This window comes from Ranitomeya variabilis, chromosome 4 (assembly GCF_051348905.1).
Source record: "Ranitomeya variabilis isolate aRanVar5 chromosome 4, aRanVar5.hap1, whole genome shotgun sequence".
Lineage (NCBI taxonomy): Eukaryota > Metazoa > Chordata > Amphibia > Anura > Dendrobatidae > Ranitomeya > Ranitomeya variabilis.
The window spans coordinates 714868762-714891636 of NC_135235.1; the positions used below are offsets into that span (position 1 = coordinate 714868762).

Here is a 22875-nt window from a genome sequence, read left to right on the forward strand (position 1 = left end):
CCCAGCAAGGGGGAGGAGGACGTCCTCCATAGTGCTGTCAGGATGGACTCCTGGAAACATAATTAACGGTAAGCTTAATACCTATTTTCTGCACCGTGTGAACACGGCCGTACAGACACAACAAAGCCGGATGTCGTATAGTGACGCTACATAAAGATGAGAAAGTTCTGGAGGCTCCGACTGTGAATGAAGGAACAATCAATAATCCCCAGGTCCCACGTGCGGGACCAGAGACCCCTGAATCCACCTCCTGCTCGTCTCTGGTCCCAACTGTCCCGGATATACCGGACAGTCCAGAATTTGGGTCTACGCCCTGCAGTCTCAGGGGTCTGCTGAACTTCCCTCATTACCAGCGCCCCTCTGACAACTCCTCCTGTCAGGGCAGAAAGAAGTGGTAAATGTGCGTGGATTGGAGTGTGGACAAAATTTGCTGCTCTGTGCTTCAAAATTTGGGACATGTGCACAATTACTTGGTGCAACACTGGTGGATGTGGACCCCCTGCACTACGGGCCAGGCTTACCCTGGAGGGGTGTAACTAGGTGTCCACCAGGTCTTCACTACAGCTACTGGTGGAGAGGACAGGCTGGACAGCAGGTAGACACCAGGTACTACTCCAGGGTAGTCCCCAGGACTGGAGCAGCTGATCAGGGGTCAGAGACACAAGTGTGAGGAACAACAGGAACCCCCAACTGGACACAAGCAGAATGAACTGCCTAGGAACTAACAGTCAGCAGAGCGGTGGGTGGAGCTGCCTAATATAGGACCTGCCGGCAGGGGATAGGCTGGGGAACCTAATCTCTGAAGGACACAGCAGGGTTATATTCCTGTAGAGACCGGCCAATCCTGCCATAAGGCCGAATGGAAGCAACATGCTGAGAAGCCGTGTGGTGACCATAGTGAGTAGGGAGGCGCTGAGAGGGCAGGTGAGGTACCACCGTGACACCTGGGTAGGAGCCCACTCAGATGTTTCCCCCTGAGCTGCGCCTCAGAACAAATGTAATATTATCTTCACAGCCAACTGGTAAAGAAATCAGTGACACCGGTGGGATAAAAATGCCCATTACACCCTGAGATGACTTCCCTGGTGGGTACAGCGTCCGAAATGGGGTCACTTTAGGGGGTTGTATGTCTTCACACACCTCGGGGGCTTTGTAATTGGCCCCCACAAGTGAGGACTGCCAAATTACTGCTCCAAAAGCAAAACAGTGACTCTCCCCATTGGAGCCCGGCCGTGTGCAGCCATTTCTGGCCTCAGGTTTGGGAGAAATTTCCGTATAAATTGTGGCTCCATTTTATTCTGTGAAATTGAAAAATTTAGATCTAAAACATTTTAGTGGAAAAAAATAATTTTTCCATGACCCAGAAATATAAAGATCTATGACGTAATGGTGGGAAGAAAATGCCCCTCACACCCAGATGGATTCGCTGAGGACTGTGGATCTGTAATGGGGTCACTTTGGGGGTCGCTGTTCTGGCAGCTGCACATTATTCCAGGCAAATGTAAAATCCAAAAACCAAACAGTGATTCTTCCCTCCGCAGCAGCGAGATCTCCTGCCTCATTCTCCAGAAATTACCTTATAAATTGTGCAGCGTCCTATAAGATATTCCTGCCCACAGCGCCCCCATCCAGCGAGTGTCTGAGAAAGGTCATTACACTGAAACGTCACCATGTTCACGTGTTATATACTGTCCTCTCCGTACACCTCACATACACACGGCTCCGCTCCGTCCACCTCACACACACGGCTCCGCTCCGTCCACCTCACACACACGGCTCCGCTCCGTCCACCTCACACACACGGCTCCGCTCCGTCCACCTCACACACACGGCTCCGCTCCGTCCACCTCACACACACGGCTCCGCTCCGTCCACCTCACACACACGGCTCCGCTCCGTCCACCTCACACACACGGCTCCGCTCCGTCCACCTCACACACACGGCTCCGCTCCGTCCACCTCACACACACGGCTCCGCTCCGTCCACCTCACACACACGGCTCCGCTCCGTCCACCTCACACACACGGCTCCGCTCCGTCCACCTCACACACACGGCTCCGCTCCGTCCACCTCACACACACGGCTCCGCTCCGTCCACCTCACACACACGGCTCCGCTCCGTCCACCTCACACACACGGCTCCGCTCCGTCCACCTCACACACACGGCTCCGCTCCGTCCACCTCACACACACGGCTCCGCTCCGTCCACCTCACACACACGGCTCCGCTCCGTCCACCTCACACACACGGCTCCGCTCCGTCCACCTCACACACACGGCTCCGCTCCGTCCACCTCACACACACGGCTCCGCTCCGTCCACCTCACACACACGGCTCCGCTCCGTCCACCACACACACGGCTCCGCACACCTCACACACACGGCTCTGCTCCGTCCACCTCACACACACGGCTCCGCTCCGTCCACCTCACACACACGGCTCCGCTCCGTCCACCTCACACACACGGCTCCGCTCCGTCCACCTCACACACACGGCTCCGCTCCGTCCACCTCACACACACGGCTCCGCTCCGTCCACCTCACACACACGGCTCCGCTCCGTCCACCTCACACACACGGCTCCGCTCCGTCCACCTCACACACACGGCTCCGCTCCGTCCACCTCACACACACGGCTCCGCTCCGTCCACCTCACACACACGGCTCCGCTCCGTCCACCTCACACACACGGCTCCGCTCCGTCCACCTCACACACACGGCTCCGCTCCGTCCACCTCACACACACGGCTCCGCTCCGTCCACCTCACACACACGGCTCCGCTCCGTCCACCTCACACACACGGCTCCGCTCCGTCCACCTCACACACACGGCTCCGCTCCGTCCACCTCACACACACGGCTCCGCTCCGTCCACCTCACACACGGCTCCGCACACCTCACACACACGGCTCTGCTCCGTACACCTCACACACACGGCTCTGCTCCGTACACCTCACACACACGGCTCCGCTCCGTCCACCTCACACACACGGCTCCGCTCCGTACACCTCACACACACGGCTCCGCTCCGTACACCTCACACACACGGCTCTGCTCCGTACACCTCACACACACGGCTCTGCTCCGTACACCTCACACACACGGCTCCGCTCCGTACACCTCATACACACGGCTCCGCTCCATGCACACGCAGCTCCGCTCCGTACACACACGGCTCTGCTACATCCACACTGTAAACCCCTCCTGACCCCACACATAAACTTCCCCTCATCCAGCACCATGACAACCAGCACAGCAGAGTCCTGCATACACTGAGGCCCCGATCATGTGACCCCCTGACTCCTCCCCTCCTGTGACCTCATCACAGGTCCTGTGCGCACAGTGCAGCCATTCAGCTCGTCTGCTGGAGTTGCCCTTTAAGATCAGGTAACGTTTGGCAGAAGTCTCCTGCAGTAAGTACAATTCCCCCATAAGTGACTGGATCCTGCAGATCTCTGGAGGTGCGGATCTCGGGCCTCGGTCACTTTCTTGTGCCCCACGCTACATTAACCCCAATTACCTTCCAAGTCTGTGATACTTTCTCTCCCCTGATCCCTCAGTGATATTACAGACGGGAGTTTCCAGAGCGCTGGATTCCGGGCAGTCCTAGTGCTGACTGAGCCGTGCGCCTCCATCTATAGTTCTGTTGTTAGGTGGTGGAGCCGCTCTTTCCTCTGCATTGTTCGCAGTGAAACAATCTTCTCCATTGTCAGGATGGACGCGGAGATGACTTCTTGTCGGTTGTGTGGCGCAGGTCTCCTGGCAGTGTGCTCCGGGCGCGCTCCGGCCTATCACAGGGGCAGCACCTGCACTTCTGCAAACATCCCCAGCCAATAGCCGGATGTGTCAGAGGCCGCAGACCGTTACACTGCATCCACTGCAGAAGATCTCAGTAGTTTGCTTAGCAGACGAGTGGCCACCTCCCCGGTGCTAGTGGCCACACCTGGACCTGAGTGTGATATACTTGCTGCTTCCAAGTGCGGGTGATATTTTCTATTTGCACGTCCCTGTTGAGGCCTGGAGCTGCAGCAGTCACCTAGCGTCCTCTTTGGAGTTTGAAGGACGACGATGTTTCTCTCTGCGTCTACTCAAGCTAAGTTTCCCCTTGTTTTGTGTATCCTAGCTGTCTTTAGCAGTAGTGGGGAGTGACTAGCGCTATCCTGTCCATTCCGTTGAAGGACTTATCGCCAGGATCAGGCAACGATTAGGTATCCTGCTCGGCGATAGGTGCGGAACCTATGTAGAGACAATAGGGCAGACAGGGTGACGTTAGATCTGTCTAGGGGTCTTCACTCCCCTTCTTACCTACCTTTTGGTTCCCTTTCCCTTATCCCTTTATGTTGCACTTAGCCCTTCCTTCATGTTCCATGACAGAGACTTTTGATATTTAAGGCACCCTCCATTATTGGGAGGTACCTTAGCAACTTGAGTAATCAGTGTGTTTTCTGCTACTTAGTTGTAAGGTCCCTGTACCTGATCCCTGATCCCTCACTGACCTGCCCCCTATTTTACACACTGAATATGTCTTTTGAAGAAAAATAATCTCACATTCAGCAGGTAGGTGCCAGTGGCAACTACTGTGCCATAGCACGATCACATCTACAATACTCATTTAAGTTTTTTATTTGGTGATATAAACTTATTAAAAAAAAATAAAAATCTCTCTCAAAATGGCCCCAGCCGCGCCTGTGCAGTGGTATCTATTTGCGATCTTATAGATGTTACTGCACAGGCACCGCCGGTGCTATCTTGGAGGAGTAATTTTTTTTTCCCTCTAACAAAATGGCACGGTCAGCACCTGAGTGGTAACATCCATCAGATCACCATAGATGCTGCTGCACAGGTGCGGCCGGCGCAATTTTGGGATTTTTTTTTCTGAATAAGTTTATATCGTCAAATATAATAATTAAAAGGACATTATAGATGTGAACATGCTATGGCGCAGGCACCGTCGCCCCCACTGGAACCTGCCTGCTGAATATGAGTTTATTTTTTTTAAAACATATGATATTCAGTATGTAAAATAGGGGGCAGGTCAGCGAGGGATCAGTGACCTGTCAGAAGCCATCAGTATGAATATGTAAGCAGAGCACCACGTAGAGCCCCGCTCACAGGCCGCCCCGAACCACGAGAATCTCATTAACTGAAAATTGCAAATAAAGATTAAACAACAACCACAAGATGGATTTCATCAACCAAGGTATCAATGTAATCAGTATAATGTCGCCTGTATGTAGGTTACTATGCACAATCCAGCTGACAGGGTCCCTTTAAATCCTGTTGATTAGAGGGGCACTGACCATTCAGAAGCTCTTCCCTTATCTCTGGCCAAGTTGGATTACACGTAACTGTAATAAGCAAATCTGGAAGGCTGTATATCCGAACATGTGTCATGGCGTCCTGAGCGTATTCGTGCTTATGTCTGGGACTTCCTGTTAATGTAGTCGGTAAAATAACCATTCCCCCAATGTCCACCACGTTGCCATAATTGGCAATAGCATTTCTTAAATTACTGTATTCATCCACTCTGAATATTTCTTGCTTCAGTCATATGTACAGAAGACGCTCGCTTTCCACCTTGGCATACAGATCTACTATACATTGATGAGAAAGTTGCCTCCATTGTTGTCTGATCATTATTTGGTAGGCGTAGAAGTCCATAGCCGATATTTGTTATTGGTTGGTTTATTGGTCGGCCTCGCAGTGTTGGGATCAGTCTGTTAGATTATAGTGATCGCCATCTTGGCCATTCCACAATATTATCGGATATTGCAGAGCATTATATGATCTATGTGATTCTGTAATATGCTGAATATTTTCACTTCGTCGCTGAATAATTATATCTCGGCTTAGAAAGTCCCGTCCAACCATTACAATAGCTGCTTCATTAACACCGGGAGAAGTAAATCTCCTTTTGTGTCTTGTCTGCTCTTATTACACCCTGATATTCCGCACTTGGCATTCTTTCTAAGGCTGTTTTATAAAGGTTTACTAACTGATTGTGTTGATGGAAAAATCTGTGCAAATTCAAAACAATGTCTTTTTGTCTCAGGTATAACTTCACAAGGTCGATCAGCTTGCATCTGTTCATCTACCAAACAGCAAATTTGTAAAAATATTGAGTCTTGATTTGCTACAGGAAGCATCAGACCTATTTTGTGATATATTTGTCCCTGGACTTTAACCCCTTTCTGACATCGGACGTACTATCCCGTCGAGGTGGGGTGGGCCCCCATGACCACGGATGGGATAGTACGTCCAGCGCGATCGGCGGCGCTCACGGGGGGAGCGCAGCCGATCGCGGCCGGGTGTCGCAGCTGACATCCGGCACTATGTGCCAGGAGCGGTCACGGACCGCTCCCGGCACATTAACCCCCGGCACACCGCGATCAAACATGATCGCAATGTGCCGGCGGTGCAGGGAAGGATCGCGCAGGGAGGGGGCTCCCTGCGGGCTTCCCTGAGCCCCCCGCAGCAATGCGATGTGATCGCGTTGCTGCGAGGGTCTTACCTCCCTCCCTGCCTGCTCCAGACCCGGATCCAAGATGGCCGCGGATCCGGGTCCTGCAGGGAGGGAGGTGGCTTCACAGAAGCCTGCTCAGAGCAGGCACTGTGAAGCAGCCTGCACTTCTCGCAGATCGGTGATCTGTCAGAGTGCTATGCAAACTGGCAGATCACCGATCTGTATTGTCCCCCCCTGGGGCAAAGTAAAAAAGTAAAAAAAAAATTTTCCAAATGTGTAAAAAAAAAATAAAAAAAAATATTCCAAAATAATGAAAAAAAATATATATATATTATTCCCATAAATACATTTCTTTATCTAAATAATAATAATAAAAAAATAAAATTACACATATTTAGTATCGCCGCGTCCGTAACGACCCGACCTATAAAACTGGCCCACTAGTTAACCCCTTCAGTTAACACCGTAAGGAAAAAAAAAAAAAAGAGGCAAAAAACAACGCTTTATTATCATACCGCCGAACAAAAAGTGGAATAACACGCGATCAAAAAGACAGATATAAATAACCATGGTACCGCTGAAAGCGTCATCTTGTCCCGCAAATAACGAGCCGCCATACAAAAAAATAAAAAAGTTATAGTCCTGAGAATAAAGCGATGCAAAAATAATTATTTTTTCCATAAAATAGTTTTTATCGTATAAAAGCGCCAAAACATAAAAAAATAATATAAATGAGGTATCGCTGTTATCGTACTGACCCGAAGAATAAAACTGCTTTATCAATTTTACCAAACGCGGAACGGTATAAACGCCTCCCCCACAAGAAATTCATGAATAGCTGGTTTTTGGTCATTCTGCCTCACAAAAATCGGAATAAAAAGCGATCAAAAAATATGACGTGCCCAAAAATGTTACCAATAAAAACGTCAACTCGTCCCGCAAAAAACAAGACCTCACATGACTCTGTGGACCAAAATATGGAAAATTTATAGCTCTCAAAATGTGGTAACGCAAAAAATATTTTTTGCAATAAAAAGCGTCTTTCAGTGTGTGACGGCTGCCAATCATAAAAATCCGCTAAAAAACTCGCTATAAAAGTAAATCAAACCCCCCTTCATCACCGCCTTAGTTAGGGAAAAATAAAAAAAATGTATTTATTTCCATTTTCCCATTAGGGCTAGGGTTAGGGTTAGGGTTGGGGCTAGGGTTAAGGCTACAGTTAGGGTTGGGGCTAAAGTTAGGGTTAGGGTTGGGGCTAAAGTTAGGGTTAGGGTTTAGATTACATTTACGGTTGGGAATAGGGTTGGGATTAGGGTTAGGGGTGTGTCAGGGTTAGAGGTGTGGTTAGGGTTACTGTTGGGATTAGGGTTAGGGGTGTGTTTGGATTAGGGTTTCAGTTATAATTGGGGGGTTTCCACTGTTTCGGCACATCAGGGGCTCTCCAAACGCGACATGGCGTTCGATCTCAATTCCAGCCAATTCTGCGTTGAAAAAGTAAAACAGTGCTCCTTCCCTTCCGAGCTCTCCCGTGTGCCCAAACAGGGGTTTACCCCAACATATGGGGTATCAGCGTACTCAGGACAAATAGGACAACAACCTTTGGGGTCCAATTTCTCCTGTTACCCCTGGGAAAATACAAAACTGGGGGCTAAAAAATAATTTTTGTGGGAAAAACAAAGATTTTTTATTTTCACAGCTCTGCGTTATAAACTGTAGTGAAACACTTGGGGGTTCAAAGTTCTTACAACACATCTAGATAAGTTCCTTGGGGGGTCTAGTTTCCAAAATGGGGTCACTTGTGCGGGGCTTCTACTGTTTAGGTACATTAGGGGCTCTGCAAACGCAATGTGACGCCTGCAGACCATTCCATCTAAGTCTGCATTCCAAATGGCGCTCCTTCCCTTCCGAGCCCTTCCATGCGTCCAAACGGTGGTTCCCCCCACATATGGGGTATCAGCGCACTCAGGACAAATTGGACAACAACTTTTGGGGTCCAATTTCTTCTCTTACCCTTGGGAAAATAAAAAATTGGGGGTGAAAAGATAATTTTTGTGAAAAAATATGATTTTTTATTTTTACGGTTCTGCATTATAAACTTCTGTGAAGCACTTGGTGGGTCAAAGTGCTCACCACACCTCTAGATAAGTTCCTTAGGGGGTCTACTTTCCAAAATGGTGTCACTTGTGGGGGGTTTCAATGTTTAGGCACATCAGGGGCTCCCCAAACGCAACATGGCGTCCCATCTCAATTCCAGTCAATTTTACATTGAAAAGTCAAATGGCGCTCCTTCGCTTCCGAGCTCTGTCATGCGCCCAAACCGTGGTTTACCCCCACATATGGGGTATCGGCGTACTCAGGACAAATTGTACAACAACTTTTGGGGTCCATTTTCTCCTGTTACCCTTGGTAAAATAAAACAAATTGGAGCTGAAGTAAATTTTTTGTGAAAAAAAGTTAAATGTTCATTTTTATTTAAACATTCCAAAAATTCCTGTGAAGCACCAGAAGGGTTAATAAACTTCTTGAATATGGTTTTGAGCACCTTGAGGGGTGCAGTTTTTAGAATGGTGTCACACTTGGGTATTTTCTATCATATAGACCCCTCAAAATGACTTCAAATGAGATGTGGTCCCTAAAAAAAAATGGTGTTGTAAAAATGAGAAATTGCTGATCAACTTTTAACCCTTATAACTCCCTAACAAAAAAAAATTTGGTTCCAAAATTGTGCTGATGTAAAGTAGACATGTGGGAAATGTTACTTATTAAGTATTTTGTGTGACATATCTGTGATTTAATTGCATAAAAATTCAAAGTTGGAAAATTGCGAAATTTTCAAAATTTTCACCAAATTTCCGTTTTTTTCACAATTAAACGCAGGTACTATCACAGAATTTTTACCACTATCATGAAGTACAATATGTCACGAGAAAACAGTGTCAGAATCACTGGGATCCGTTGAAGCGTTCCAGAGTTATAACCTCATAAAGGGACAGTGGTCAGAATTGTAAAAATTGGCCCGGTCATTAACGTGCAAACCACCCTTGGGGTGAAGGGGTTAAAAGTCAACATAAATCCTGCTTCAAGTCCAGCTGTCGTACCAATGGATGTCATCTGGAAATATGAATTGTGTCTCCTAATAACTTGTAGTAAATGCTTAGACTCCTGAGTTGTTACCGACATGTATGAAAAAAGTTCGGAGGTAGAGCTAAAGGTGACAAACTGACTTCATCATTGACCACCACATGCCAGGCGATTTAAAGTTAAACTTCTTTGCTCGACAGTGTTCTCTGTTGTGAACTATACTTTTTGGCTCCCTCTTGTGGTCACTAGCGGTATGGCACTTGGATTGTCTTTCCCCAGGTTGGTAGTCACCTGGTTCGTTAGACCCTGGGTGTTCCTATTTAAACTTCCTGGATTCTTAGTCCATTGCCTGGCATCAATGTAATCAGTCCTTGTCTGGTTGCTCCTGTCTACTGGTCCTGATTTTTGCAAGATAAGCTAAGTCCTGCTTTCTTATTTTTGTTTATTTGTATTGTTCTGTTTTTTGTCCAGCTTGTTCATAATGTGATTCCTGATTTTGCTGGAAGCTCTAAGGGGGCTGATATTCTCCCCCCACACCGTTAGTCGGTGCGGGGGTTCTTTGATATTCAGCGTGGATATTTTTGTAGGGTTTTTCACTGACCGCATAAGTCCGCTTACTATATTTCTGCTATTATATAGTGGGCCTCTCTTTGCTGAATCTAGTTCATACTTACGTTTGTCCTTTCTTCTTACCTCACCGTTATTATTTGTTGGGGGCTTGTATTTACTTCGGGGTACCTTTCTCTTGAGGCAAGTGAGGTCTGATTTTCTCTGAAAGGGTTAGTTAGTTCTCCGGCTGGCGCGAGACGTCTAGAACCAACGTAGGTACGTTCCCCGGCTGCTAATAGTTGTGGGCTAGGATCAGGTATGCGGTCAGCTCAGTTACCACCTCCCTATGAGCTGGTTTTTTATGTTTGCAGACTTTGCTGAAAACCCTGAGATCCTCTACCATTGGGATCATAACAGTTCTCATATTACGTCCATTTTGCCTATTATGATTTTCAGATGTGACCTATAGTCCTTAATTGAGTTGCAGTGAAACGCTTCCAAACTCAAGTCAGTCTTCCTACATCATTTTTATGACTGTCATCCTTTTGTTCAGACGTTTCCGCATTCTTTGATTCAGCCTGGCTTTATTTTACACTAAATATTGTAAAATAATAAATCTCCTCATATGTTTCCCTTATTATCTCCAGTAATTGTATTATTACACTGGATTTTTATTATGTTACATTTGCTTATCTTTTCATTCAGGTTTCTACAATATCGGATCCTCTGAGTGAAGATCCTTCATTTAAAATCATTTTTCAGAATTACCCATCAAAGATGGATATGGACAGAGACAAGATGGTGGAGAGGATAATACACCTCACCCTAACATAGTAACATAGTTATTAAGATTGAAGGAAGACTTTAAGTCCATCTAGTTCAACCCATAGCCTAACCTAACCTGCCCTAACATGTTGATCCAGAGGAAGGCAAAAAAAATAACCCATGTGGCAAAGAGTAAGCTCCACCTTGGGGAAAAAAATTCCTTGCCGACTCCACATACGGCAATCAGACTAGTTCCCTGGATCAACGCCCTATCAAGGAATCCAGTCTATATAACCTGTAACATTATACTTTTCAAGAAAGGTATCCAGTCCCCTCTTAAATTTAAGTAATGAATCACTCATTACAACATCATACGGCAGAGAGTTCCATAGTCTCACTGCTCTTACAGGAAAGAATCCGCGTCTGTTATTATGCTTAAACCTTCTTTCCTCCAGACGTAGAGGATTGTTGTGAACTCTATTTTTGGGCTCCCTCTAGTGGTCACAAGCGGTACTGTGTAGTGTTGTCTTTCTGCAGGTTGGCTGCATCAGCTGGTTCGTTATCCTTGGTTGGTTTCCTATTTAACTCAGCTGGATACTCAGTTCCTTGCCTGCTACCAATGTATTCAGTGCTCTTCAGATTCCTTGTGACTACCTTGCTCCCAGTCTCTCCAAGACAAGCTAAGTTCTTGTTTGTTCATTTTCTGATTATCAGCGTTCATCATGTTTTTTGTCCAGCTTGCTAAAATGTGATTTCTGTGCTTGCTGGTTGCTCTAGGGGACTGAGTTTCTCCCCCCACACCGTTAGTTGGTGCGGGGGTTCTTGAAATCTCAGTGTGGATATTTTGTAAGGGTTTTTTACTGACCGCATAGATCCCTGTTCTATTTTCTGCTATCTAGTATTAGTGGGCCTCATTTGCTGAATCTGCTTTCACCCCTGTGTATGTGCCTTCCTCTTACCTAACCGTTATTATCTGTTGGGGGCTTCTATATCTTTGGGGATTATTTCTGTGGAGGCAAGAGAGGTCTTTCTTTCTCTCTAGGGGTAGTTAGTTCCTCAGGCTGGCTCGAGACGTCTAGGAATTTTAGGCACGTTCACCGGCTACCTCTAGTGTGTTTGGATAGGTTCAGATTTGCGGTCAGTCCAGTTTTCCACCTCCCTAGAGCTTGTCCTTTGTTAGTTTCCTTGCTGGAGTAATTTGTGATCCTCAACCACTAAGGATCATAACAGTATAGCAGGCCAAGAAGTGTTTTATGCATCGCAGAAGTGGGATTAAAAGAAGACCTGAGTACATTTTTTTTTTTCTCCTCCCTCTTTTCTTTTGCTGCAGTCTGTTCAGCTTCTTTCATCCCCTTGAACTCTGGGTGGTTTTGAGCTCAGCTGCAGACATGAATATTCAGACTCTGACTTCTGGTGTGGATCATCTTACTGCACGGGTGCAAAGTATTCAGGATTTTGTTACTCATAGCCCTATGTCAGAACCAAAGATACCCATTCCTGAGTTGTTTTCTGGAGATATATCTAGGTTTCTGAATTTTAAGAATAATTGTAAGTTATTTCTATCTCTGAGACCTCGTTCCTCTGGTGATCCCGCTCAGCAAGTTAAAATTGTTATCTCCTTGTTGCGTGGCGACCCTCAGGATTGGGCTTTCTCTCTGGCGCCAGGAGATCCTGCATTGCTTAATGTAGATGCATTTTTTCTGGCTCTTGGACTGCTTTATGAGGAGCCTAATCTTGAGAATCAGGCAGAAAAAGCGTTGCTGGTCCTCTCTCAAGGTCAGGATGAAGCAGAGGTGTATTGTCAAAAATTTCGGAAATGGTCAGTGCTTACTCAATGGAATGAGTGTGCCCTGGCTGCAAATTTCAGAGAAGGTCTTTCTGAAGCCATTAAGAATGTTATGGTGGGGTTTCCCACCCCTACAAGTCTGAGTGATTCTATGGCTTTAGCCATTCAGGTTGATCGGCGTTTGCGGGAGCGCAAATCTGCTCATCCTTTGGCGGTATTTTCTGAACAGAGACCTGAGTCTATGCAATGTGATCGAACTCTGACCAGAATTGAGCGACAAAGTCATAGACGTCAAAATGGGTTGTGCTTTTACTGTGGTGATTCTACTCATGTTATCTCAGCATGCTCTAAACGCTTAAAAAAGATCGCTAAACCTGGTATTATACAGCCTAAATTTATTTTGTCTGTTACTTTGATTTTTTCTTTGTCATCCTACTCGGTTATGGCTTTTGTGGATTCAGGTGCTGCCCTGAATCTGACGGATTTGTCGTTTGCCAGGCGCTGTGGTTTTGTCCTGGAGCCTTTGGAATTTCCTATTCCTCTGAGGGGAATTGATGCTACGCCATTGGCTGAGAATAAGCCTCAGTATTGGACGCAAATGACCATGTGCATGACTCCCGTACATCAGGAGGTGATTCGCTTTCTTGTTCTGCATAATTTGCATGATGTTGTTGTTTTGGGTCTGCCATGGCTGCAGGCTCATAATCCAGTTTTAGATTGGAAAGCTATGTCTGTGTCAAGTTGGGGTTGTCAGGGAATTCATGGCGATACTCCGTTGGTGTCTATTGCTTCTTCCATTCCTTCTGAGGTCCCTGAGTTTTTGTTTGACTACCAGGATGTATTTGATGAGCCCAGGTCCAGTGCCCTGCCCCCTCATAGGGATTGTGACTGTGCTATAAATTTAATTCCTGGTAGTAAATTCCCTAAGGGACGACTTTTTAATTTGTCTATACCAGAACATGCCGCGATGCGGAGTTATATAAAGGAGTCTTTGGAGAAGGGACATATTCGCCCATCCTCTTCCCCTCTTGGTGCAGGATTCTTTTTTGTGGCCAAGAAGGACGGTTCTTTGAGACCTTATATAGATTATCGTCTTCTGAATAAAATCACAGTCAATTTCAGTATCCTTTGCCACTATTGTCTGATTTGTTTGCTCGGATTAAGGGTGCCAGTTGGTTCACCAAGATAGATCTCCGTGGTGCGTATAACCTTGTGCGCATTAAGCAGGGAGATGAATGGAAAACAGCATTTAATACGCCCGAAGGCCATTTTGAGTACTTGGTGATGCCTTTTGGACTCTAATGCTCCTTCTGTGTTTCAGTCCTTCATGCATGACATTTTCCGAGAATATCTGAATAAATTTATGATTGTTTACCTGGATGACATTTTGGTCTTTTCTGATGATTGGGAGTCCCATGTGAAGCAGGTCAGGATGGTGTTTCAGGTCCTGTGTGCTAATGCTTTATTTGTGAAGGGCTCAAAATGCCTCTTCGGAGTACAGAAGGTCTCCTTTTTGGGTTTTATTTTTTCTCCTTCTACTGTGGAGATGGACCCAGTCAAGGTCCAGGCTATTCATGACTGGACTCAGCCCACGTCTGTTAAGAGTCTTCAGAAGTTCTTGGGTTTTGCTAATTTTTACCGTCGTTTCATCGCTAATTTTTCTAGCGTGGTTAAACCTTTGACGGATTTGACCAAGAAGGGTTCTGATGTGACTAATTGGTCTCCTGCGGCCGTGGAGGCCTTTCGGGAGCTGAAGCACCGGTTTTCTTCAGCTCCAGTCTTATGTCAGCCAGATGTCTCTCTCCCCTTCCAGGTTGAGGTTGATGCTTCTGAGATTGGAGCAGGGGCTGTTTTGTCGCAGAGAAGCTCTGATGGCTCTGTGATGAAGCCATGTGCTTTCTTTTCTAGAAAATTTTCGCCTGCCGAGCGAAATTATGATGTTGGTAATCGGGAGTTGTTGGCTATGAAGTGGGCATTTGAGGAGTGGCGACATTGGCTCGAAGGAGCTAAACATCGTGTGGTGGTCCTGACTGATCACAAAAATCTGATTTACCTCGAATCTGCCAAGCGCCTGAATCCTAGACTGGCTCGTTGGTCGTTGTTTTTCTCCCGTTTCAACTTCGTGGTCTCATACCTGCCTGGTTCGAAGGTGAAAGCTGATGCACTTTCTAGGAGCTTTGTGCCTGACTCTCCGGGAGTTTCTGAGCCGGCTGGTATTCTCAGAGAGGGAGTGATTTTGTCTGCCATTTCTCCAGATTTGCGACGAGTGCTGCAGAAATTTCAGGCGGATAGACCTGACCGTTGTCCACCAGAGAGACTGTTTGTCCCGGATAGATGGACCAGCAGAGTTATTTCCGAGGTTCATTCTTCGGTGTTGGCGGGTCATCCTGGGATTTTTGGTACCAGAGATTTGGTGGCTAGGTCCTTCTGGTGGCCTTCCTTGTCGCGGGATGTGCGTTCCTTTGTGCAGTCTTGTGGGATTTGTGCTCGAGCTAAGCCTTGCTGTTCTCGTGCCAGCGGTTTGCTTTTGCCTTTGCCTGTCCCGAAAAGGCCTTGGACGCACATTTCCATGGATTTTATTTCGGATCTTCCAGTATCTCAGAAAATGTCTGTTATCTGGGTGGTGTGTGATCGTTTTTCCAAGATGGTCCATTTGGTGCCCTTGCCTAAGTTGCCTTCCTCCTCCGATTTGGTTCCTCTATTTTTTCAGAATGTGGTTCGCTTGCACGGCATTCCTGAAAATATTGTCTGATAGAGGATCCCAGTTTGTGTCCAGGTTTTGGCGAACTTTTTGTGCTAAGATGGGCATTGATTTGTCTTTTTCGTCGGCCTTCCATCCTCAGACTAATGGCCAAACCGAGCAAACTAATCAGACGTTGGAAACTTATTTGAGTTGTTTTGTTTCTGCTGATCAGGATGATTGGGTGACTTTTTTGCCATTGGCCGAGTTTGCCCTTAATAATCGGGCGAGTTCTGCTACCTTGGTTTCGCCTTTTTTCTGCAATTCTGGTTTCCATCCTCGTTTTTCCTCGGGTCAGGTTGAATCTTCTGACTGTCCTGGGGTGGATTCTGTGGTGGATAGGTTGCAGCAGATTTGGAACCATGTGGTGGACAATCTGAAGTTGTCACAGAAGAAGGCTCAGCGCTTTGCCAGCCGCCGCCGCGGTGTGGGTCCCCGACTTCGTGTTGGGGATTTGGTGTGGCTGTCTTCTCGGTATGTTCCTATGAAGGTCTCCTCTCCTAAATTCAAGCCTCGCTTCATCGGTCCTTATAAGATTTTGGAAGTCCTTAACCCTGTGTCTTTTCGTTTGGACCTCCCGGCATCGTTTGCTATTCATAATGTGTTCCATCGGTCGTTGTTGCGGAGGTATGTGGTGCCTGTGGTTCCTTCAGTTGAGCCTCCTGCCCCTGTGCTGGTTGAGGGAGAATTGGAATACGTGGTGGAGAAGATCTTGGACTTTCGTATTTCTAGATGGAGGCTTCAGTATTTGGTTAAGTGGAAAGGCTATGGTCAGGAGGATAATTCCTGAGTTGTCGCCTCTGATGTTCATGCGGCCGATTTGGTTCGTGCCTTCCTTGTGGCTCACCCTGATCGCCCTGGGGGTTTTGTTGAGGGTTCGGTGACCCCTCCTCAAGGGGGGGGGTACTGTTGTGAACTCCGTTTTCAGGCTCCCTCTTGTGGTCACAGATGGTATTGGGTGACTTTGGTTTTTTGGCTCCCCCTGGTGGTTTGGTTTATTATCCTGCGGGTCTGGCAGGATCAGCTGCCTCGTTATCCACCAGGGAGGCTCCTATTTAGCTCTGCTTCACTTCCACTTGTCGCCGGCTGTCAATGTATTCAGTGCTATTCTGATTGCTCTTGATCATCTTGTTTTCTGCCTCTTCAGGAGAAGCTAAGTTCTGTTTGAATATTTTTTGCTCATCTGCCTGCAATATGATTTCTGTGTATGATGAGTCTAGTCCAGCTTGCTAATATGTGATTTCCTTTTTTCTGGTAAGCTCTGGGGTACAGAGTTGCTTCCCCCGCACCGTTAGTTGGTGCGAGGGGCTCGAGCAATCTCTGCGTGGATATTTTGAATAGGGTTTTGTATTGACCGCACAGTCCCCTTCCTATTTTCTGCTTTCTAGTATTAGTGGGCCTCATTTGCTAAATCTAATTTCATCTCTGCGTTTGTGCTTTCCCCTTAACTAACCGTTAATATTTGGGGGGGGCTATTCTATATCTTTGGGGTCATTTCACTGAGGCAAGCAAGGACTTTCTTTCCCTCTAGGAATAGTCAGTTTCTCAGGCCGTGATGAGACGTCTAGGAATTTTTTAGGTAACGTTCCACGGCTACCTTTAGTTGTGTGCGGATAGGATCAGGTTGCGGTCAATCTAGTTACCACTTCCCCAGAGCTAGTTGTCCTTTAGTATTTAGCTTGTCAGACCTGCGATCCTTGCCACTGGGATCATAACACACCCCATATGCAGACCCTGTAGTCAAAGGCAGCACCCCATAGGCAGAAACTGTAGTCAAAGGCAGCACCCCATAGGCAGACTCTGTAGTATAAGGCAGCACCCCATAGGCAGACCCTGTAGTAAAAGGTAGAAACCCATAGGCAGACCCTGTAGTATAAGGCAGCACCCCCATGGGCAGACCCAGTAGCATAAAGATCACCCCCATAGGCAGACCCTGTAGAATAAGGCAGCCCCAATAAAAAAACTGTATACTAACCTCTTCCTCCTTGTTCCTGCGGTGCTCCGAGCTCCCGCTCTTCTGACAGTGGGCGCCGGGTAGTGACATCATCGCGCCCGCTGTCAAGGTCGGCGATGTCAGATGCTGACAGGGAGATGATGGCAGAAGGAGCGTAGCGCTCCTTCCCTCATCAATGCGGTCAGCTGTATTGGCTAAATGCCAAAACAGCTGACCTAGCGGTGATGGGTGGGAGGCCCACTGCTGGCAACGGGCCCCTCACTGCCTGCTCAGGGGCCCCATAGTGGCAGAGCAGGGAGAAAGATTCTCCCTGCTCTGCCGCAGAATGTAATTGTATTGGCGCGTGCAGTTACAGTAGTGTAGCTCCAGGTGGGCCCCCTCTGAGCACCGAGCTTGGGGCGATGGTCCCCTCTGCCCCCCTGGTAGCTACGCTACTGAGCCCATCCCTAGCATAGAACCTGTAGCTAACTAAGAAGTTGGCCCAGTTCTCCAGGAACCCAAACCCCTCCTTCCTACACTAATTCCTGAGTCACTTATTTATCTCCTTAATTTCCCTTTGCCTCTGGCGTGGCACGTGGTACAGTCAGTATTTCTGAGAATACCACCTTGGAGGTCCTTGCTTTAATGACCTTCCACCCACCTCTAACTTTGTCATTTGTGCCAATGTGCACCATGACCACTGGGTCCTCACCAGCCCCTCCCAGTAATCGGTCCACCCGATTAGCGATGTGTTAGACTCGAGCGCCAGGTAGGCAGCACACCGTTCGACGATCCCTGTCTTTGTGACAGATTGCCCTATCTGCTCCTCTAATAACTGAGTCCCCCACTACCAGCACCTGTCTGGCCTGCCCTGCTCTCCTATTTCCCTCCTTACTGGAGCAGTCACTCCTCCGGCTTTCAGAGGACATGCCTGGCTGCAGTAGTGCTACCCCTGTAGGGGGACCCCCCTCATCTGCCAACTTGGCAAACGTATTGGGGTGTACAGATCAGGACTAGCCTCCCTGGCACTCTTTCCTCTACCCGGCCTTCTCTCACCCAGCTAACTGCCACACTGTCCTGCAGCTCCATCCTACCATCCCCCCTCATCTGTCTCATTGAACTCAGTGAGCAGCAGACTCCTCTCCATATTGTCTATGGATCTCAGTGTTGCCAGCTGCACATTTAGATTCAGAATCCGGGCTTCCAAATGCACAACATGCTCACATCTCGCACAGCAGTATGCACCCTCGACTGGCTGATCAAGGACTGCATACATGTGGCCAGATGTGCACTGGATGGCATTAACAATAGTGGAGCACATTTCCTAATGGGGATTCCACCAGACAGAAACGTTAAAAAGAAATTTAGAATATTAATAAAATGCAAAAAGCAATTCAGTAATTCCTCCCTTGTAAACTCCCTGAATCCAAAGTCACTAAATCACAAGACACACACTTACTTCAGTTCGCACTCACGCTCCGGTCACACTCAGCTCGTTCACACTCGCTAACAAAGAAGAATTAAAGAGATTTTTTTTCCCTTTAGCAGCAATCCAACCTACAGCTCAATGACTTCTGTACACCTCGTACATCCGTACACACACGACTCCGCTCCATACACCTTGTACAAATGCGGCTCCGCTCCGTACACCTCGTACACACACGGCTCTGCTACATCCACACTGTAAACCCCTCCTGACCCAAACACAAACTTCCCCTCATCCAGCACCATGACAACCAGCACAGCAGAGTCCTGCATACACTGAGGCCCCTGATCATGTGACCCCTGACTCCTCCCCTTCTGTGACCTCATCACAGGTCCTGTGCTCAGAGAACTGCCATATACCTGGTGTGCAGCTCTTCTAGTGAAGGTATGTGGAGATTCCCTATTACTGTAAATGTAGGTGCATTGTTTTACAATTATTTTTTTCCTTTTTTTTCCCCACCACAGTGAAGAGAATAAGAGTGCGTTGGCGCTCGATGAAGGATCTCTTCAACAAGGACATGAGACAGGAGAACCAGGTTAAAAGTGGTGCTGCTCAAAGGATACTCGGCAAATACAAATACCATCGGAACCTTGCTTTTCTGATGCCTGCGCTTGCTACCCGAATGTGAGTATCTTTTGTTTTGTCTTACTATTTAACCTTTTTTTGGTGTTTTACTAATGTGTTTTTTTTGTTTTTTTTCACCACACAACCTGGATTGTTCTCTGTTGGAGTGGACCCTCATCGACCGGCCAATGAACAAGCACAATCCCAATCATCCACCAGCGATGTAGCAACCTGTCAGGCCTAACAGGCTGAGGAAGAGGCAGCCGCCGATCCATCCGGTTTTCCCTTCTCCCAGCCCTCTGCCGCTGCTTTTGTTGGGTCTTCTCATCAGCAGCAGAGGGCCTGGGAGAGGTAACTCATGCCCGAGTTTATGCACTTACGCTCGGTCTTCCAGGATGGGATTAAGGTGCTTGGTGATAGACTGAAGAGTGGATTTACCCATGTGAACACACTTATACAGGATGTCAGCAAACGCCTTGATCGCCTGGAAGCCGACCTTGAGAGACCGGCGTGACATTTTTTTTTTTTTTTTCCTTCAATATAGCGGGAAGTGTCAGAAAACTTTACGCCTCAATTCCAGATCAACGTCATGCAGGCCTGCCAGGCTGCTTACAGCCAAGCATTGCTGCAGCTGCAGCAGTCACAAAGTTACAATCAACAGGCCAGAAGATATTACCAGCAGCCGAACATCTACTTTCAAACTCCCAGAGTGACGAACTATCCTCCACCACCACCGCCTCCAGTTCACAGAGCCACCACGCAGCCAACTTCATCATCCCTGCGGCCAGCAGCATCTACGACGCTCCCAAGTTCAGCACCCACCATGCTACCAAGTTCAGTTATTAGAGGACTGGGGGGTCTGCAATACCAAGATAGGTTATTACACTTGGGGTTATTTAGTTTGGAAAAATGAAGTCTAAAGGGTGATCTTATTTTAATGTATAAATATATGAGGGGACAGTACAAAGACCTTTCTGATGACCTTTTTACTTGTAGACCTGAGACAGGGACAAGGGGGCATCCTCTACGTCTGGAGGAAAGAAGGTTTAAGCATAATTACGGATGCGGGTTCTTTACTGTAAGAGCAGTGAGACTATGGAACTCTCTGCCGTATGATGTTGTAATGAGTGATTCGTTACTTAAATTTAAGAGGGGACTGGATACCTTTCTTGAAAAGTATAATGTTACAGGGTATATACACTAGATTCCTTGATAGGGCGTTGATCCAGGGAACTAGTCTGATTGCCGTATGTGGAGTCGGGAAGACATTTTTTCCATTACGCCCCTCAGGACAGCACAATGGATGGATGGAGGATGTCCTTCCTTTGACCTATAGCGGGACAGGATCATAGAGAGGTTAAAAGGACCCTCCCACCTCCACCCTCCAGTGATTTTCCTGTCCCTACAGGGGACGGTTGTATGAGAGGTTGCTCCTAGAGCGAAGATAGCCTGTGGATTCTCTCACCCCTGTCAAGTGGACCGTGGCCGACTCCTCTTTGAGAGGTTCCTCAGCCAACAGTCAGCCTGTGCAATGGGCTCAGGGGGATCGTGCGGCTAGTTTAATCCTTCCCCCTGTCAAGTAGCCCAGGGTGGAAACTCCCCGGTGGGGAGTCCCTCAGCCCCAGAGACCAGTCGAGCGGACGGGCTCCTGGGTAGAGCCGCTTCCTCCCGGTGGGGGGCTCTCGGCTCGGACGCCAACCAGCAAAACACCTCTATGTCGTGTGGTGGAGAAGGCTGTGGCGCTTACAGTGATGCCAGAGAGGAGCGCCGGCACATAGGTTTGGCGTGCGTTCTACGATGGAACACGGAAGGGGGCACAGGAGAAGAGTAATGGGGACGCCGCTTCCTTCCACGGTAGGCTTTCGGCGTTACCAGCTCCCCCTGTCTTCTAGCAGGTATGGAGCCAGCACAGGTGAGTGCATGGTTTAAATGTTGCATTGTTGGCCTGGGCCTCTGGGCTGACTCTAGTCTCATGCCTTTGTGTCAAAGCTGTACCTGGAACCCATTTGCAGCTAGGCCTTGGACCTCTAGGCTATGGTAGGGCCATATGTCCAGGCTACATCTCATGACTGGACTTCAGTTAGTTGCAGGTTTTGTCTGCACAGAGCCTTATGATTGGTCTTCAGAGTGATTTTTTTTTTTTTTTTTTTTTGAAGCATGCTTTCCATTTTTTGGTTCAATAAACAAGTGTTTCACTTTTCTTTGCAACTTAACTACTCCGTCCGTAGGAGGACACAAGGTGTTTATTCAGCACATTGTCTTCATGAAATCTGCCCTCCAGCTGCGGCTCATTAATTAGCTCCTTTGGGTGGAGTCAGTCTGACAAATGAGAGGTACTGTTCAGAGTGGAGATTTATCTGGACCTCTGATAGATTGCTCTTTTGCTTAAAAGTGTAGGCCTGGTCTCTTGTTTGGCACCTTCAAGCATAGCCTAGTCTTTCTGTGCATCATATCAAGTGCCTCCGTGCATAATACTGCATCATACTGCTTTTATGCATCATATGGAGGGTCTCTGTGCATGATACTGAATCATAGTACATCTATGCAACATATTGAGTGCCTCTGGGTTATCATACGGCATCATATTGCTTTATAGTTCCTATATGCATCATAGCGCTTCATAGTTACTTCGTGTATCATATTGCATCATATTGCTTCATGGTTCCTTTATGCATCAGAGTGCTTCATATTGCCTTTCTGCATCATATATTGCATCTCTGTTCCTATATGCATCATAGTGCTCATATTGCCTTTGTGTATCATATTGCTTCATGGTTCCTATATGCATCATAACGCTTCATATTGCCTCTGTGCATTAGATTACAGCATATTGCTTCATGGTTCCTATACACATCATAGCGCTTCATAATGCCTTTGTGCATTATATTACAGCATATTGCTTCATGGTTCCTATACGCATCATAGCGCTTCATATTGCCTTTGTGCATTAGATTACAGCATATTGCTTCATGTTTCCTATATGCATCATAGCGCTTCATAGTGACTTTGTGTATTATATTACAGCATATTGCTTCATTGTTCCTATATGCACCATAGCGCTTCATATTGCCTTTGTGCATTATATTACAGCATATTGCTTCATTGTTCCTATATGCACCATTGTGCTTTATAGCTCCTTCATGCATCATATTGCTTCATAGTTCCTATATGCATTATAGTGCTTCATTGTTCCTATATGCACCATAGCGATTCATAGTTACTTCATGCATCATACTGCTTCATTATTCCTATATGCATCATATTGCTTCATTGTTCGTGTTTGCATCATAGTGCTTCAGATTGCCTTTGTGCATCATATTTCTTCATAGTTGCTATATGCATTATAGCGCTTCATAGTGACTTTGCATCATATTGCATCGTATTGAATCAGATTACTTAATAGTGCCTTTGGACATCATATTGCATTATATTGCTTCATAGTTCCTGTTATAAGCACATCCAGTTTATTATTGGTCGGTACAGTCTTCATTGTGTGGTGGCTGTGAC

General features: G+C 47.2%; 1 protein-coding gene across 1 annotated transcript in view; it reads left to right on the top strand.

Moving 5' to 3' along the window:
• The first annotated feature begins 852 nt into the window (after positions 1–852).
• Positions 853–22875, top strand: part of LOC143766574 (uncharacterized) — a 61025-nt gene continuing 39002 nt past the window's right edge. The window contains exon 1 of the mRNA XM_077254349.1: positions 853–924. Within this exon, the coding sequence (XP_077110464.1) occupies positions 871–924 (54 nt within the window). The 5' untranslated portion in view covers positions 853–870. The remainder of the gene's footprint in view (positions 925–22875) is intronic.